We start from the raw sequence: 19,748 nt of genomic DNA on the forward strand, positions 1-19,748 counted from the left end.
TTTATAACATTTTAAAAATATTTATTTTTAATGTTGTAAACTCTTCATCTCCCGGAGGCAGCTCTGTGCCTCAGGGAGCTTTTCCAGCGCGCACCCGCACACATACACGAACATGTACTCTCGCCCTCTTCCCACCCCCCCAAACAAGCAGCAGTCCACTGCTGCATGTGTTTCACACTGGGCGGGCCTTAATTGCGTTCCAGCCCCAATTGCGGTCGGCTTCCCACCCGCCCCCGCCAAGCCCACCCAACAAGTGAAAAATCCTCCCCCATAAACATCCTCTTCCTGAGTACCCCCCCACCACCCCAGCAAACATCTTCTCCCTTGCATCCTCTTCCTCAATCCCCCCTGCGGCAGCCAGTTTCTTTCTCCCAGCTTCTCCCCCGCAGCCTCTCCCCCCACCCCCCCAAACCCACTCCCCTGCTTTCCCGCAGCCGGCAGGCAGCCTCTCACTCGCAGCCTCTGCCCCCTCCCCCCCCACCCCTTGCCAGGCAGCCTCTCATTTGCAGCCTCTCTCTCTCCTTCCACACACCCACCCCCCCCACCAGTCCTCTCCTCCTTGCCAACAGACTACCACCACCACTCTGCTTATATTTTACCTCATTTCTATATTTCCTTAGTTCTGATGAAGAGTCATATGGACTCGAAACGTTAACTGTATTCCTCTCTGCAGATGCTCTCAGACTTGCTGAGTTTTTCCAGCTATTTTTATTTTTGTTACCACCGCCACTCTGGTGTTCAGGGCTCAGGCTGATGCGTTGCCACTCACTTTTCCAATGCACCTCCAATCACAGGCTGTTTCTCTCCTGTGTTTGCTACTAAGCCTTTCAGCAGCAAACACAGGAGACCAACAGCCTGTGATTGGAGGAGCAGCATCTTGCGTAATCTGTCACTTCTACTTTCCAGTATTTTGAATGTCTGTTGGACAACCCAGCATTAACGTCACTGCCTTCCATTGATTTTTGCTTGCCTCCAGTCAGCCTCCTCTCATTTTCTTCTTCACAGCAGGCTCTGCTGTAAGACTGTATAGTTCAGTAATTCCCCACTTGACTGTGTCTCCTATTGACTAGTGGCATAGTTTTCTCCTGGATCCAGAGTGATTTCCAACATATTGCTGGCCCTTTTTATGGGGCTCCTGCACTTTTTTCAAACCACTACCTATCTGTAGGTTATAAATCCTCACAGAATCTAAACCTTTATGGCAGGGCTGAGGTGAGGCAAGGCCGGTTTTGAGATTAGAAAGGCACATTCAAAAAAATTGTCAAGTGATAAGGACTGAATACGGAAGAGCAATCATAAAAAAATACTACCATTGGAGAAAGGGAAAGATCAGGCTATGAGGAAGTGAAAAATTAAAACACCATTGAAGAAGGATAACAAAACAAAATAAAACTAGGACAAAGAATATGTGTTCATAAGATTTGAGTCAGGATTGATTGGCACAGATCTGAAGATACAAACATTTCTAAAGAATGCAACATAATATAAGATCAGAAAACTTGCAGACTGAGAAATGAACTTTAACATGTGAGGTGATGTACATTGGCAGGAAAGGCAAAAAAGATTATCTACAACTTAGCAAATAAGAAACCAAATGCATAGAAGAGCAAAGGGATCTAGGGATGAAGATGAACAAATCATTAAAATCCTAAATCAGCATTGCAGGTAAGCAAGCAATTAAAATAGTAGCAAAGCATTATTCTTAGTGTTACGATCCAAACTGATGTTACTACTGGACAAGCCTGATCCCAATGTGAAACCCAGCTTGATAGATTCTAACTTTAATTTTTTGTTTAGATGCATGGAGAGTGGCTACTGAACAGAGTCACTGGAGTCAGTTGATGATCTTTTTAGCAAAAGAATAAAACATTTATTAAATCAGAAAAGCTGAACTATATTACATAACTCCTTCACCCACAACTATACCTTCACGGATATTTACAGATTTGTAAGGATAACACAAGTTACAAAAGCTATCTTATACTCTAAGGTTCACATTAAAAACACAGTCCATGTAAACCAACAGCTTGTGGACAGGCAAACCACACTCTGAAATCAAGGGACAGATGCCACCCCAAAGAGATGCTATGGATCTCCCTTCAACTCCCCCCAAGACGCTTGTCATGCCGTGAGCCAACCGGTCTCGCTGAACTCCGACTCTCGCACAAGGATTACCAATCTCCATTCTCGAAGAACTCGCTTTGGAGTCTTCTCCCAAGCAAAGCTTTCTCTCAGACGCCTTCCACAAGTGTCTACCTTCAGGGTTTCGAACTCTCCTTCCGATGTTCCTCTCCCCTGGATTGCCTGGATTCAAACCTCCTCCCACTGTCACTCTCTCTCACTGACTCATCTGTGCCAACAGAACACCACTGCTTCACATGCCTATAGTGAAGAGTTACAGACCTTCAGCTGCAAACTTTGACCTTCCAGCTTCTTGCTTTAAATCTGCTTTCTGCAGCTTTCTTCTCTTTAAGCCTGAAGCTTGGAACCTTTCTCTCTGCTCCCTACTTTCACTCCCACAGAACAAGACCTTTTCCAGATTCCTGTCCTTGCCCTTTGACTAGATTGTCTTCTTCGATCTTCTCTGTTCCATTCCCCTGGATTTTGGGACTTGCTTCTTTAGTTTCTGGAACCTGCTTGTGCAGATTCCTCTCCCATCCTCCTTCTCCTGGCAGCTGTCTTCAACTTCAGTTTGGGACTTGCTATCTGTCCCTCTGCTGTCCAGTTTCTCTGGCATCCTGGCTTCAGCTGAACTGAACTGAAATTTTTGTTTTTAGGTGTGTTTGTGTGTGTGTATGCGTGTGTATGGTGTCTGTGTGTGTGTGTTGGGCAGGGTGCAGTGGTGTCTCTCTCTCTCTGGAACCCTGTCGTGTACAGGATTCAGAAGTTGTTATGATAAACGTTTATAGTACCCTGGTCAGGCCCGCACTTAGATAATGTGCACAGTTCTGGTCTTCATACTCTAGAATGAACAGAGAAGCACGAGAAAAAGTGCAAGGAGATTTTATAAGGCAAGTACTAGAATTGAAAGATTGTAATTATCGAGAAAGATTGAATATATTGGGACGTTTTCTTTGTAAAAGAGAAAACTTAAAGAAGACCTGATAGAGGTCTTTAAAATAATAAGTGAGTTGGGCAGGGTAAATCTGGGGAGAATGGGCTCAATTCTGCTGCTAGAATGCGGATCCCAACATCAGAATGAATTCCTGGTTGGGAATCCGGAAGAGTGAGTGACAGAATGTTAGACACGATCTTCCCAGAAGCAGCCAATTAAGAAGAAGACACTATCGAAAGCCCCACCCAATTAGGTATAGTGGCTGGGTTCCAGCAGTGGAAGGTCCAATCAGCACAGGCCTTGGAGATGGCCACCATCTGTCTTCACAGTGTGGACGTTGCCTGGTCATCAACTGGAGCAGTTTGGGTTGAGATGAAAAATGATAAAGGCAAGAAGTCACTTGTGGGAGTGGTGTACAGGCCTCCTAATTGTAACTACACAGCAGGACAGAGTATAAAAGAAGAGATAATGGCAGCTTGTCAGATTCTAATCTACATATATGTAACGTAGATGAGGAGTTCATAGAAGTTTTCAAGATAGTTTCTTAAAATAGCACGTTCTGGAGCCAACCAGGCAGCAGGCTATACTAGACCTGGTGTTGAGCAATGAGATAGGTTTATTTGATGATTTCATATTGAAGGTATGGCTAGGTAGCAACAGTCATAATATGATTGAATTTTATATTCATTTTGATGGAGAAATGAGTGCGTCCAAGACTATTATTTTAAACTTAAATGGCGGTAATTATGAGGGCATGAAAGCAGAGCTAGCTAAAGTGAACTGGCAAATGAAGTTAAGGGATATGTCAATAGATGTTCAGTGGCAGACATTTAAAGGGATATTTCAGAATATACAGAATATATATGTTCCAATGAGAAAGAAAAATTCCAAGGGTAGGACCCACCATCCGTGGTTAACTAAAAAAGTTAAAGACAGTATCAAACTTAAAGTAAAAGCATATAATTACGCAAAAATGGGTGACAGGTCAGAAGCTTGGAATGAATATAAAGAGCAGCAAAGAATGACAAACAGATGAATAGGGAGCGAAAATTAGGGGAAGAATGAAAGCTAGCTAGTAATATAAAGATTAATAGTAAGAGTTTCTATCGATAGTTAAATAAGAAAAGAGTTAACAAAGTGAGCATTGGTCCTATAGAAAGTGCATCTGGGGAACTGAAAATGGTAAGTAGGGAGATGGCGGATGAATTAAACAGGTATTTTGCTTCAGTCTTCACTATAGAGGACACAAATAACATTCCAGAAATAGCTGTAAATCAGGAAATAGAAGGGAGGGAGGAACTTGGGAAAATTCCAATCACCAGGGAAATGGTATTGAGCAAGTTGTTGGGGCTGCGGGCTGACAAATCCCCAGGTCTGGATAGACTTCACCCTAAGGCCTTGAAAGAAGCAACTAGTGAAATAATTGATGCGTTGATTTTAATTTTCGAAAATTCCCTAGATTTGGGGAAGGTTTCATTAGATTGGAAAGTAGCAAATATAACTCCTTTATTCAAAAAGGGAGGGAGACAGAACACAGGAAACTACAGGCCAGTTAGCCGAACATCTGTCATAGAGAAAATGATAGAAGCTACTATTAAAGATGTTATAGTAGGGCACTTAGAAAAAATCAGGCTAATCAGGCAGAATCAACATGGTTTTGTGAAAGGGAAATCGTGTTCAACCAATTTATTGGAATTCTTTAAAGAAGTCACATATGCTGTGGATAAAGGGAAACCGGTGTATTGTACTTAGATTTCCAGAAGGCATTTGATAAAGTGCCTCATCAAAGGTTATTGCAGAAAATAAAAGCTCAGTGTGGAGGCATGGATAGAAGATTGGCTAGCTAACAGGAAGCAGAGAGTTAGCATAAATGGGTCTTTTTCTGGTTGGCAGGATATGACAAGTGGTGTGCCACAGGGATCAGTGGGTCTCAACATTTTACAATTTATATAAATTACTAGGATGAAGGGACAGATGGTATGGTTGCTAAATTTTCTGACAACATAAAGATGGGTAGGAAGGTAAGTTGTGAAGAGGACATGGGAAGCTACAAAGTGACATAGATAGGTTAAGCGAGAGGGCAAAGACCTGGCACATCGAGTATAATGTGGGAAATTTTAAAATTGTCCATTTTGGCAGCAAGAATAAAAAAGAAGCATATGATGTAAATGGTGAGAGATTGCAGAGCTCTGAGATTCAGAGGGACCTCGGTGTCCTGGTTGCATGAATCAGAAAAGGGTAGTATGCAGGTACAGCAAGTAATTAGGAAAGCTAATAGAATGTTATCATTTATTGTGAGGGGAATTGATTACAAAAGTAGAGAGGTTATGCTTCAGTTGTATGGGGCACTGGTGAGACCACATGTGAAGTATTGTGTACAGTACTGGTCTCCTTATTTAAGGAAAGATATAAATGCATTAGAAGCAGTTCAGAGAAGCTTTGCTATACTAATATCAGGAATGAGTGGGTTATCTTATGAGGAAAGGTTGGACAGGTTAGGTTTGTATCCAGTGGAATTTAGAAGAGTAAGAGGCAACTTGATTGAAACCTTTAAGATCCTGTGGGGTCTTGACAAGTTGCATGTGGGGAGGATGTTTCCTCTTGTGGGAGAATCTAGAAACAAGGGTCACTGTTTGAAAACAAGTAGGCACTCATTTAAGAGAAAGAGATTAGGAGAATTTTTTTCTCTTAGAGGGTAATGAGTCTTTGGAACTCTGTCCCTCAAAAGGTGGTGGAAGCAAAGTCTTTGAATATCTTTAAGGCAGAACTAGATAGATTCTTGATTAACAAGGGGGTAAAAGGTTATAGGGAGTAGGTAGGAATGTGGTATTGAGGGTACAATCAGATCAGCCATGATATTATTGAATGACAGAGCAGACTCGAAGGACCGACTGACCTACTCCTGGTCCGAGTTTGTATGTTCGTATGTATGAGCGCCACGGGAATGCCTTCAGTAGGAGGAAAGCAGCTGCCATTGAAGCAAGGCAAGCATTAGCAGAGACACGGCCCCCATGAAGTCAGAATCACAGAATGGTTGCAACACAGGAGGCCATTCAGCCCGTTATGTTGTGCTGGCTTGCCAAAGGGCTGCAAGGGCATGCCTGCTGCCTGGGGCTAGAATCCTTTTGTGAATTCCTGCAAGCAAATAAATGCAAACACACAATTGAGTCACAGCTTGGACCTCCATCTGCAAAGCTGATTTTGATCCATTACCAGGCTCCTGACTCAGCATGTGTCCCAGGAAATCTCTGTTGTGGGGCAGTAAGTTACAGACAAGTGTCTCATTCCCAGCCTTAATTGGCTTCTTGCCACGGCTCAGTGAGTTGCTGTCAAACTTGCTAGTCCAAATCCGGAAAAATGCACATAAGCAGGAAGCTGCACCTGCTGCCAGGTGAGGTGGGAAAATTCTGTTTCCACTTGTGAGAGAATTCAAAACAAAAATACAAGATAGTTATGAATTAATCCAATCAGAAAATAAAGAGAGTGGTTAGAATGTAGAATTTACTACCACAAGAAGTGATTGAGGGTTAGATCCTTTCAAAGGGAAACTATGTGAGTACATGAGAGAAAAGGGAACAGAAAGTATGCTGAAAGGCTGAGATAAGGTAGATCGAATGGGAGAAGACTCATGGGGAGTATAAATGCCAACATTGACTAGTTGCACCGAATAGCACTTCTGTGCTGTATATTTTAGGGAAGGGGAGGTGGTGGCGTAGTGGTATTGTCACTGGCTAATAGTCAAGAGACCCAGGGTAATACCCTGGGGATCCACCATGGCAGATGGTGCAATTTTTAAAAAGTCTAATGATAACCATTGTCGATTGTTGTAAAAACCCATCTGGTTCACTAATGCCCCTTAGGACAAGGAAATCTGCCATCCTTACCTGGTCTGGCCTACATGTGACTCTAGATCCACATCAATGTTGTTGACTCTTAACTGCCCTCTGAAATAGCCTAGCAAGCTACTTTGTTGTATCAAACCGCTAAAAATTCACAAAGGAATATAACACGACGGACCACCTGGCATTGACCTAGGTACCGGAAACAACAATGGCAAACTTGGCCCTGTTGACCCTGCAAAGTTCTCCTTACTAACATCTGGGGGCTAGTGCCAAAATTGGGAGAGCTGCCTCACAGACTAGTCAAGCAACAGCCTGACGTAGTCATACTCACAGAATCATACCTTAAAAACAATGTCCCAGATACCACCATCACCATCCCTGGGTATGTCCTGTCCCACCCCAGGACAGACCCAGCAGAGGTGGTGGCACAGTAGTATACAGTTTGGAGGGAGTTGCCCTGGGAGTCCTCAACATCGACTCCAGACCCCATGAAGTCTCATGGCATCAGGTCAAACATGGGCAAGGAAACCTCCTGCAGATTAGCATATACCACCCTCCCTCAGCTGATGAATCAGTGCTCCTCTATGTTGAACACCACTTGGAGGAAGCACTGAGGGCGGCAAGGGCACAGAATGTACTCTGGGTGGGGACTTCAATGTCCATCACCAAGAGTGGCTCATTAGCACACTACTGACCGAGCTGGGCAAGTCCTAAAGGGCATAGCTGCTAGACTAGGTCTGCAGCAGGTGGTGAGGGAACCTAACTGTAATGAGGTTAGGAGCTGAGTGGCCCTGGGTTTCCCCCTGTAGACTGGCATCTGTAATGTTGGGAGACCTCCAGAGGAGGCTGAGATGGATCATCCACCCAGCATTTCTGGCTGAAGATTGTAGCAAATGCTTCAGCCTTATCTTTTGCACTGATGTGCTGGGCTCCTCCATCATTGAGGATGGGGATATTTGCGGAGCCTCCTCCTCCAGTGAGTTGTTTAATTGTCCATCACCATTCATGACTGGATGTGGCAGGACTGCAGAGCTTAGAACTGATCCAATGGTTGTGGGATCACTTAGCTCTATCTATCACTTGCTGCTTATGCTGTTTGGCATGCAAGTAGTCCTGTGTTACTGCTTCACCAGCTTGACACCTCATTTTTAGATATGCTTGGTATTGCTCCTGGCATGCCCTCCTGCACTCTTCATTGAACCAGGGTTGATGGAAGGAAGATCATTGATGAAGCAGCTGAAGATGGTTGGGCCTAGGACACTACCTTGAGGAATTCCTGCAGTGATGTTCTGGAGCTGATCTCCACCAATCACAACTATCTTCATTTGTGCTAGGTATGACTCCAATTAGAGGAGAGTTTTCCCCTGATTCCCATTGACTCCAGATTTGCTAGGTTTCCTTGATGTCTTACTTAGTACTGAGTTGTAGCTCCACCAGGTTAACCCCTCATGTTTAGGTATGCCTGGTACTGCTCCTGGCATGCCCTCCTACACTCTTCACTGAACCCCACCATCACAGATGCCAGTCTTCAGCCAATTTGATTCACTCCACATGATATCAAGAAATGGCTGAAGGCACTGGATACTGCAAAAGCTATGGGGCCCGATAATATTCCAGCAATAGTACTGAAGACTTGTGCTCCAGAACTTGCTGCGCCCCTAGCCAAGCTGTTCCAGTACAGCTACAACACTGGCATCTACCCGGCTATGTGGAAAATTGCCCAGGTGTGTCCTGTACACAAAAAGCAGGACAAATCCAACTCGGCCAATTACCGCCCCATCAGTCTACTCTCGATCGTCTGTAAAGTAATGTAAGGGGTCATTAACAGTGCTATCAAACGGCTCTTGCTTAGCAATAACCTGCTCACTGATGTCCAGCTTGGGTTCCACCAGGGCCACTCTGCTCCTGACCTTATTACAGCCTTGTTTCAAACATGGACAATAGAGCTGAACTCCCGAGGTGAGGTGAAACTGAGTGCCCTTGACATCAAAGTAACATATGACTGAGTGTGGCATCCAGGACCCTAGTAAAACTGGTGTCAATGGGAATCTCCGCTGGTTGGAGTCATACCTAGCACAAAGGAAGATGGTTGTGGTTGTTGGAGGTCAGTCATCTCACCTCCAGGACATCACTGCAGGAGTTCCCCAGGGTACTGCCCTCAGCCCAACCATCTTCAGCTGATTTATCAATGACCTTCCTTCCATCGTAAGATCAGAAGTGGGGATGTTCGCTGATGATTGCACAATGATCAGCACTATTTGTGACTCCTCAGATATTGAAGCAGTCCATGTTGACAAGTGGCAAGTGATATTCGCGCCACACAAGTGTCAGGAAATGACCATCTCCAACAAGAGAGAATCCAACCTTCACCCCTTGATATTCAATGGCATTGCCATCACTGAATCCCCCACTATCAACATCCTAGGGATTACTATTGACCAGAAACTGAATTGGACTCGCCATATAAATGCTGTGGCTACAAGAGCAGGTCAGAGGCTAGGAATCGTGTGACGAGTACTCACCTCCTGACTCCCAAAGCCTGTTCACCATCTACAAGGCATGTCAGGAGTGTGATGAAATACTCCCCACTTGCCTGGATGAATGCAGCTCCCACAACATTCAAGAAGCTTGACGCTGTCCAGGACAAAGCAGCTCGCTTGATTGGCACCACATCCACAAACACACACTCCCTCTACCACCAAGACGTCCAGTACACAGTAGCAGCTGTGTGTACCATCTACAAGATGCACTGCAGGAACTCACCATGGCTCCTTCGACACTGCCTTCTAAACCCATGACCACTATCATCTAGACGGACAAGGGCAGCAGATAGATGGGTACACCACCACCTTGAAAGTTCTCCTCCAAGTCACTCACCGTCCTGACCTGGAAATATATCGCCGTTCCTTCACTGTTGCTGCGTCAAAATTCTGGAACTCCCTTCCTAACAGCACTGTGGATGTACCTACACCACATGGACTGCAGCGGTTCCAAAAGGCAGCTCACCACCAACTTCTCAAGGGCAACTAGGGATGGGCAATAAATGCTGGCCCAGCCAGTGAAGCCTACATCCTGTGAATGAATTAAAAAAAACTTACATTTGCGTTCAGAGAGGGATGATGTAGTGCAGGATCCTCAAGAGGGTGTCCATCGCCGACATCACCATCACTGCAGACACGGTCCACGTCCTCACCAGTCAGTGCAATTGCACACTCCTCAAGGTGAGTGAGGGGCTTAATGTGGGTCACTACACCCCCAGTCTGGGATCTCTCCCTTCTGATGTGACTAGTATTCTGCTGCGTGGAAACAGATGGAATATTTGTGGTGAGCAAAGCCATGAATGGGTTGAGGACACCAGCTCCAGAGGATATGAGCCTGATGGAGATGTGAGGGTGTTTGTGAGAGTTAGTGGTGTTATCCCTTGAGGTGTGAGATCCCCATGGATATGTGATGGATTTGTGAGTATGTGAGTTGAGAGTGAAGAGAAGAGTGAGTTATCCTGGCGGAACAGATGAGACCATTCATCCCGTAGTGGCACTAGGTAGTTGTCCTCTTTTTCAGGGCATTGGCACTGACCACTGCTGCCACTGCCTCCTATGCTGGATTGATGATGCTTCTGCCCCTCATGCAGCTAGAACAGGGATAGAGGACATGACGACAGACCTCCACAACGCCCAAAAGGCACTCAAGGGATGCGTCACTAAATCGGGGAGCTGCAATCTTTTTGCCTTTCAGCACCATCCTGTCTTCTGTGCACCAGTCCTGGGCTGGGAGCACTGAGAAGTGTGCGTGCAGATGCACTTTATAGTGGCGCCCGGCATGATGAAGCGGCGAGGTGATTGCGTGGCGGGTGAATGACAGCCTGCGTGCCGTCAAAACGGCGTGTTTCCCAGGAGTGCATAATTAATACGGTGGGTTTGGGACGAAACAGCGTGAGAAGCTGCCATTGTGGCCAATGGGTTAAACCTTGTTTTCTCAACCGCCGCCACACTTAGTGTAAAGCTGGGACAATTCTGCTCGTAGGGTGAGGTTTTACTCAAAACAGCAAAGTTCCAAAGTCTAGATGTAAAGCAGGTGGCTTGGCCAGGTGGGTGGGCAGTGGAGGTGAGAGTAATAGTGTCGGGACTGTCCAATTAACCAGCAGATGCTGGGGGAGGTGGCCAATTAAGGAAGTTGGGCAGGCTTTCCATGCTACCATCCAAATCGGAGGGCCAGCAGCTCTGCCACCTCTGCAAGAGAAGTGGTCGCTGCTAAGACTGCAATAGTGGCAGAGATTTATCTTTGTTGCTGACAGGCCCCTGCAGTCAGAGGGGAAACCGCTGGCAGCATCTCCTGAAGCAACTTGGCAGTAACATTGAATGATTTTAACCATCTCACGATAGACTGGAATAAAAGTAAAGCATGTAATCAAAGTGGGGATTGATTAGTAGAAGGTATTAAAGATTGCTTCCTTGTTTAGTTTGTTTCCAGATCATTAAGGAAGGAAGTATTACTTTTGTTCTGGAGAATTAAGTGGCACAAATAACCAAAGAGAGCCTGAGGAAAGTTGGGAAGTAGTGACCGGGACATAGTAAGGGTCAACATCAACAATAGAAAAGGATAACAAAGAGTCAAAGAGAAGGGTGTTAGAGGGGAAAGATTGAAATTTAGCCAGACAGGAGTCTGTGTCACTTCACAACAGTTTTGCTAATTTATCCTTACATTTGTAACCTGACAAAATAGCTAGTGTAATGCATTGTGTATCTTGTGCTGTATCATTCACATCAATTAACTTAGGGGGGAGAAGGTAGTGTTGTGCAGTGGTAATGTCATTAGACTAGTGATTTAGGGGCTACAGGTTCAACTCCCAAGGAAACTGGTGGAGTTTAAATTCAATGAATAAATCTGGAATTATAAAGCTCTTTTCAGCCATGATGGTCATGAAGGAATCTGGTTTACTAATGTTCTTAAGGGAAGGAATTCCTTATCTGGTCTGTCCTACATGTGACTCCACACCCAGAGCAATATGGTTGATTCTTAACTGCCCTCTGAAATAGCCTAGCAAACCATTCCATTCAAGAGCATTTAGGGATGGGCAACAAATACTGGCCTTGCCAGCACACCCATGTGCCATGAAAGTATAAATTTTAAAAAACACAAAACATGAGATATTGACTCACATTTCAAATATAGGGCATGCTTGTGACATGCTTTACATGTTCTTTAAAAAGAGTTTCATTATTGACCAGTAGTCCAGAAAGTGTTCATGCATTGTACTGGAAAGTGAGTTTCAAGTTTGGTTTAAATATGGGCTTGGAAAGTAGAAAGAGGATGTTTCTGCGGTAAATGTGCTGTTCAGGAAATGCTTTAAATTACACCCTCAGTAAATAGAAGGGTCTACAACTTTAGAAACTACTTAAGTGACATTAGTAAACATAGGCTGTAACATCTCTCTGCTCCTCAATTTAGCAGATGCAGTAATCTATTTAAAATAAAGGGATCAATGCATGCATTAAAATATCGGTGAGGAGAATGTCACACAGGTTCACTCACTATGATCACAACAATGATTTCTAGTCTTTGCTGTTTGACAGTTCCTTCACATATAAATCTAATGACTTTTGCTACCAAAGGAGACTTCAGGTGTGATTCTGTAATTTGGAGCTCCCCCCACCAGGAGATGAGCTCTCTCAAGGAGTGCTTTTAAAGGAAGTTGCAGGCACATAGCCTAGAATTTTCCATCCATTAAAATTAATAAAAGGAAAATAACACACTCCCGTAATTTTGCCCCAGAAGCGTTAGATCACAGAATCTCCCCTTTACCGTAGTCATACATTGAGCTGCACTTCAAAACAAGAGTATTTTCAACTACTTATTGGGTTGTTTCCAGGTGACTTGAGGCCTGTATCCATGCCAACAGAGTACAGTTGGCTGGGAGAATCCAAGGAGCCCAGTACATATAAGCGAGGTAGCAGAGGTGAGTATATCTGCTGTTGTGACTTTTGGCTAGGATAAAGCAAACCTATAATGCATATTGGTTTTTAGAACTAGTTTTATTTACGTGACAATATAATAGTGCTATTAAGTGATCTGCATACCAGCACTACTAATGATTAACTAGTGTCAGCAATATATTAAAAGTTTTGCTCATATGTGCACTTGCTGTAAATTTAGCATTTCTTTGCTGTAATATTTTCTGATGTAATGCCATCTTGCTGAAGGTTAGGGAAGGAGCACTTTAGGCTAAAGGTTTGGTCATGTTGGGTGACAATAGGGAGGGAAGTGGGGATTACTTTACCCCTAGCAGTGATCTGTATTACTTGTGCTTAAATGCTTATCAATATGTATGTAAATAGCATAAGCTTCCCAAGTCACAGCTATGGAAATACTATTCTACACTCTGTGGAGTGAAGGGAATTATTTTTCTCATCCACTCCAATGAGTGTATCTTTACCCATTTCATAGTTTTTTGCCCTGTCTCACTACTCCTACACTTACACCCTTACCTTCAGTACCCCTACCTTTGCTTTCATCTGCTGCTCTTCTCTGTCCCACACCTATGAGTGTGCCACCCAATAACCATCCCCCTTCCCAAATGTTCCCATATCTGCCTTGCTAGCAACCCCCAGCACCCACTCTCAGACTCTTGGGTCCAGAACTCCAGTCCCCAAGACTACCTGTATTTCAGACAGTTTCAATAATCTACCAAACTGTAATATCTTTCACCATACCTCTGGCTTTCAGAAAGAAAAGTGAAATATAATAGTTGAATAGATGACATAGTTGAATGAACATTTAAATAGTAATCAAGGTCAATTATTTTTCATTTCCATGCAATGTTACGATCCCTTTAAAAAAAGCAATGTGAACTTTTAGGTGATAGCTAAAAGGATGACACGACAAGATTTCAAGTTTTACAACTTTAAGCGGAACAAACAAATTAAAAGCAACATTGACTAAACACCATCATTGCAGGCAATTTATGCTTTAAACTACTGAACAGAGCTTGCCTCTTTTATTTTAATACAACTGAAAATCCCAATTCACAATTATACATTACGCTGTCCCTTAAGTTCTCCAAGCCTGGGAATTTTTAGCCTTAGAGCTGTCTTTCACAGTGAGGATTTTTTCCTAGAGATTTTCCCTCTGGCACAAGCTAAGTGAACCTTGCAGCCTTGTTTTGACTCCTCACGACTTTGGTCTTTTCAATCCGAGCGCAAGCTTCCCTCTCATCACTGCATGGTGAACCATAGAGACTTTCAGCCTCTAGCTACTCTCCCTCTCTCTCCTGGATCCTGGCAGACTGCTGTGTCTGTGAGTTTTCAGGGATATCTTAGAAACCCTTGCCCTCTTAAAGCCCATCTTCTTGGCAAAGTGAATCACATAGGCCTTGTATCCAGATAGAAGTGCTGATTAGCTATTATTTAGACCTCAAATCTACTCTATCTTGGAAGTAAAAGGATAGTTTAAAGTATAACCGTTTACAACCTGACATTCTCAACACCTTCCTAGGGCTTTTGAGACTAACAGACTAACCACGATAAACACATGTTGTTGCCACTGTCTCCAAATGTAAACACCTTACACCTTTTTTCCAGAAAAACAACCTGAGGCTTCTTTAATGGCCACATCACCAAGGCCTGATTTTAGATAGACTTCAGAAGAGGTCACATGACCACTTTTATTTTACCCTAAAACATAACAATCTTATAAACTTCATATTTGTAAAAATATGCAAAAAGCCATAGGACAGGGACACAAAATATTGCAAACATTCTCACAATGCTCTGTAATAAAGAGGTAAAGTTGATATATTCAACCATTGTAAAAGTGAACTGGTAACATACTGAGTATTAGATAAGGTAAACCAACATTTCCCTCATTGCACCATGAGCAATGATATAAGAGATCCACTAGTATATATGTTAAAGTTCAGTATTCCTTACGCTATGAGGGAATTTTACCCTCCATAAATGGGTGCGTATGGGTTGGGTGGGATTTGAAAATTTAAAAAATATCTCAACCCCATCTCCACTCTGCCTACTTCCAGTTTTAATGGAGGCGGGACGTGGTAATAGTCGGGAATCCAACCTTGTCCCAGGAGGGGACGTATTATGATGATGAGGTCACAGGGCTCAGATTTAACTTATCTTTCAGGTTTAACCCTGAATAGTTGTGTTTCCCACACCTTAGGAAACTTAGTAGCTAAAGGGAGGTGCAAACTGCTTTGTGGAACAGGTAGGTAACTTTACAGCCTGCCATCAAACACTGTCCAACTCCCTGTGCCTGCGATTGCCAATCACCACCCCCTATGATCAGATCTCCCAACCACCAGAATCCCCACTCCACTGTAATTAAATCCATCTAAATCCATCCAGCTCTAGGCTCCCTGGACTGTGGCCTCCTCCAGACAGTTCCCACTCATAAGGGAGTAAGCCTATCAATCAAGCTGACTTCCGGGCGAGGAACCTGCTGGAAAATAAAGGCACTTGCTGTGACATTAAAACTGCAGGGAAGACTATACTTCCCAACCAAAACTCTCCCCGTGCACAAAATCTGTCCAATCAAGATCAGGGCCTATGAATTTTCACAACCCTCTGGTGGCAGGCTTGGAGATGGCAGAATTGGTTGTTGTAAAATAGGACAGGGACACAGAGGCACAGCTCCCCGACACATTCTTGCAAAGTTTCCAAGGGGCCGGCTAGAAATAGAATCAACAGAATCTGGCAACCAATTAACATTGTTAAGGACCCGAATTATGGACATTATTGTTGTCTCCCCAACATTGAGCTGGTGGTGGAGCGCCCCAACCACCCCACACCCCCTACCCCCCCGTCCTGTCCCGTGCGGAGGCTACAAACTCAATAGAGGCAGTCCACCTGCAGCAGCTAGCGGGACCATCAGAGCTGGAGGCTCCATTCCCCAATGACGTGGCCACAGGGAAGAAAGGCTGCACCCGCGTTCTAAGAAAATCCACTGGGGGGGAGGAAATACTAGCTTCAACTCTGATAACTTTTCCATTAGATCTACTCCTCTAAAGGTGCCTCCATGTTGAAGTATGTCCATGTTCAGGCACCCTTGTAGTCACTGACCTGACTCAGCATTGCCCACCTCTCCAAGTGTGGCTGCTTTGGCTTTAGAGTTGCTGGATCTCTAATTCAGCCAGCAGCATTTGGAATCTGCCTGCCATCTTTAAAAGGAGGAAAGCATGGAGATGGCTAAATAGGAGGCCAACTCCAAGAACATTTTGCCATTGGTCTGGCAAATCCAGGGATAGGCCCTACCTTTGGGGTCGGCATCAGGGTCCTGAAGCCCATGGGAAAATGCAGCCCCTGTGATAAAAATATATCTAAAAAACAATCAAGGCGGTCATTTCATTAATTAGACCTTGTTGCACATCAGTGTTACGTGATGTAGTATGCCTGCTTTGGAACAGTATGTCCTTCAACTTGACCATAAGCAAGCCACAGATTTCAAGATTCCATAATTATTAGAGTCTTGGTACCTTTATCTAAGGAAGGATTATTTGCCTTAGAAGGGGTGCACCAAAGGTTCACCAGATTGATTCCTGGAATGAGAGGGCTGTCCAATGAAGAGTGATTATGCAGAATGGACCTATATTCTCTAGAGTTTGGAAAAATGAGATATGGTCTCATTGAATAACATAAAATTATTAGAGGACTGGAGGCTCCTGGCTGGATAGTCTATAACAAGGGGTCATAGTCTTAGGATTAAAGTTTGACCATTTAGGACAGAGATGAGGAGACATTTGTGAATCTTGGGAATTTTCTTGGGAATGCTCAGTTGATGGATACATTCAAGGCAAAGATAGGTGAAATTTTTGGTCACTAAGGGAGTCAAGGGAAATGAGAATCAGATGGGAGAGTAGATTTGATGTAGAAATTTGTAGATGTAGATATTGTATGACACAACAGACTTGAGGGCCTCATTACCTGCTCCTGATCTTATTTTTTATGGGCTGTTGCTCTTGTTAGAGCCCAAAAGTAAGCCAGCTCATTTTTGGTGTATTTTCTACTATTAGGCCAAGTCTCAAAGTCAAATACTGCTCAGCAATATTGCCCTTCTGTCAGAAACACAGCAAATGTTGTCAAAAGAAGAATCCTAGTTGACGGTGGCTGTCCCTCGATTTGAAGATGACGTCTACTCAGTGTCGTGAGTTTCTGCTGTGGGTCTTCAAACAGGCAAATTCTCAACCCGCAGATCTTTGGGCACATGGGCAGGATGTCGCACGAGGTAGTGAGATCCAGAGTGAAGGATTTTCTTCCTTTCCTTTTCTGCCTCATCATGAAAAATGCTGTGACTCAAAGCAGGATGCAGCTTGATGAACAAGTTGTTGCCACTTTGAACAATTTATAGCAAGCTCCTCCCAGCCATTAATGTCAATGCTCCATGGTTCAAGAAGACCTTCAAAGAGTCTTTGAAGTGTTTTCTTTGTCCCCTTTGGAACATTGGCCATTTGAGAGTTCAGAAAACAGGATCTGGTGGATGACACACTTTTCAGCCATCTGGAAACAGTGACCGGTCCATCAAAGTTGATTTTTCAGGTGTTTTGCATGAATGCTTCTGGAGCTGGCTTCAAGAAGGACACTAGCATTTGTTTGACGATCTTCCCATTGAATCCGAAGAATCCAGTGCTGGATCTCCTCCTTAATGGTAGCCTTTTGAGAGAGGTGGCTGCCAAGGTATGGGAAGTACTCAACATATTCTAGAATCTTTATTTCAAAATATATGGGAGTTGGAATATTTGGCTGACCAAATATGAGTTGATATATGAGTTTTGTTTTGGCAAAACTCAAAGACAGGCTAAGCAGAACTGAATACATCAAGAGTGGCTTGCAAATCTGGAGTAGAGTGGGCAACAACACTACAATCATCTGCAAAATGTAGATCATATGTGTCTATGATGGTCAGTTTAATTTTGGCATTGAGGCGACTTGAGGTAAAAAATGTTTCCATCTAGGCAGAATTTAATACTCACATCAGAGGGCAGTTAATCTTTGATGAGATGAGTAACTACCGTCAGGACGATTGTAAATCTACTTGACAAGTCAGATGCTAGGAATGCTGTGGAGAGTAACACATCTGACTCCCCAAAGCCTTTCCACCATCTACAAGGCACAAATCAAGAGTGTGATTGAATACTCTTCTCTTGCCTGGATGAGCGCAGTTCCAACAACACTCAAGAAGCTTGACACCATCCAGGGCAAAGCAGTCCACATGATTGGCACCTCATTCACAAACATTCATTCCCTCCACCACTGCCCCACAGTGGCAGCAGTGTGTACCATCTACAAGATGCACTGCAGGAACTCATCAAGCCTTCTTAGGCAGTACATTCCAAACTCACAGCCACTACCATCTAGAAGGACAAAGGCAGGAGACACATGGGTACACCACCTTGAAATTCCTTTCTAAGCCACAGACCAACCTGACTTGGAAATGTATCGCCATTCCTTCACTGTTACTGGTTCTAAATCCTGGAACTCCCTACCTAACAGTGCTCTGGGTGTACCCACACCACATGGACTGCAGTGGTTCAAGAAGGCAGCTCAGCACCACCTTCTCAAGGGCAATTAGGGATGGGCAATAAATGCTGGCCTAGCCAGAGATGCCCATATCCCATGAGAGAATAAAAATAATCAGTCATATGGGGGCTATCGCACAGCCTTGCTTGAGCCTGGTCTGGATTTTGAAGGCATCTATTTTGGCTCTCCCACTGAAGACAGTTGCAAGATTGTGATGAAGTTTCTTGGACATCCAAATCTTTGGAGTACAATCCACAGAGCCTTATGATTTACTGAGTCTAATGCTTTGGTCAGGCCGATGAAAGCAATGAAGAGTTCCTGGTTGTATTCTCAACATTTTTCTTAGATTTGTCTGGCAACAAAGACCGTGCCAGAGGTTCCCCGGAAGGTCTAAAGCCATACTGTGAAATCCTCTGGGGGGATTTCCTCAGCCACGGGAAGTAGGCGATTCAGGATCTTCTCTGCTACGGACCAAGGGAAATACCTCAATAGTTCCCATGTAATGACCTATCTCCCTTCTTGAAGATGGCTATAATTGTCGCACTCCTGAAATCAGGTGGGGGAGGGAATAGTCCTTTTTCATCCCCAATCTGTAGGATGAGCACATGGAGTCTTGATATGAGCAAAAGCCCACCAGCTTTGAACACCTCAGCTGGAATACCATCAGGGACACAGGTTTTGTTGTTTTTATTTGATTGCTTTTTGCAGCTCTCCCATTGATGGATTCTACCACATGGTACTAGGGGGATAGCTTGGAGAGTATCAGCTTCCACTGTGGATTCACGAATGAGGAGTTGCTGAAAATACTCTTTCCAGCATTGACAGATTGCATTATCATCCTTCAGAAAAGAAGCACCATCCTGCGAACAAAGGGGATTTTATCCATTTGACCTTGGTCCATAGATGGCCTGGTGGCTTCAAAAAAACTTTGCATGTCATGATCTCTTGGGCTTTCCCTTCCCACCATATGTCCTTTATGTTCCGGATTTGTCTTTGATGTCAGCCAAAGCTGTTAGAATGCTTCCTTCTTGACTTGTGACCTTGTGTTGTTCTGCCAGACAATAAAGACTGCTCGTTTTTGTTCTAGCCAGTCACATGGTTCAGCATTGTTATCATCAAATCAGTCCTCATGATGGTGATGCCCAATGACCTGGGCACAGGAGTCTTGTACAATTGACTTTATTTGATCCTACTGTTCTGGAATTGAGTTGGAATTGTGAAGATTTTCCAGATTGGCCATGAGCTGAACTTTGAATTCCTGTCTTTGGTCGAACTGTTTTAGGGCTGAAACATTGATCTTCCTCTTGGTGCTAAGTGGGTGTTCAT

At 44.0% G+C, this 19,748-nt stretch overlaps 1 protein-coding gene across 1 annotated transcript in view; it reads left to right on the forward strand.

The window, feature by feature from the left end:
* si:ch211-26b3.4 (connector enhancer of kinase suppressor of ras 2) overlaps positions 1-19,748 on the forward strand; it is a 748,930-nt gene that overhangs the window by 447,979 nt on the left and 281,203 nt on the right. The window contains exons 12-13 of the mRNA XM_041195459.1: positions 12,767-12,844; positions 14,531-14,542. Of these exons, the coding sequence (XP_041051393.1) occupies positions 12,767-12,844; positions 14,531-14,542 (90 nt within the window). The remainder of the gene's footprint in view (positions 1-12,766; positions 12,845-14,530; positions 14,543-19,748) is intronic.

This window comes from Carcharodon carcharias, chromosome 9 (genome assembly GCF_017639515.1).
Source record: "Carcharodon carcharias isolate sCarCar2 chromosome 9, sCarCar2.pri, whole genome shotgun sequence".
Classification (NCBI taxonomy): Eukaryota; Metazoa; Chordata; class Chondrichthyes; order Lamniformes; family Lamnidae; genus Carcharodon; species Carcharodon carcharias.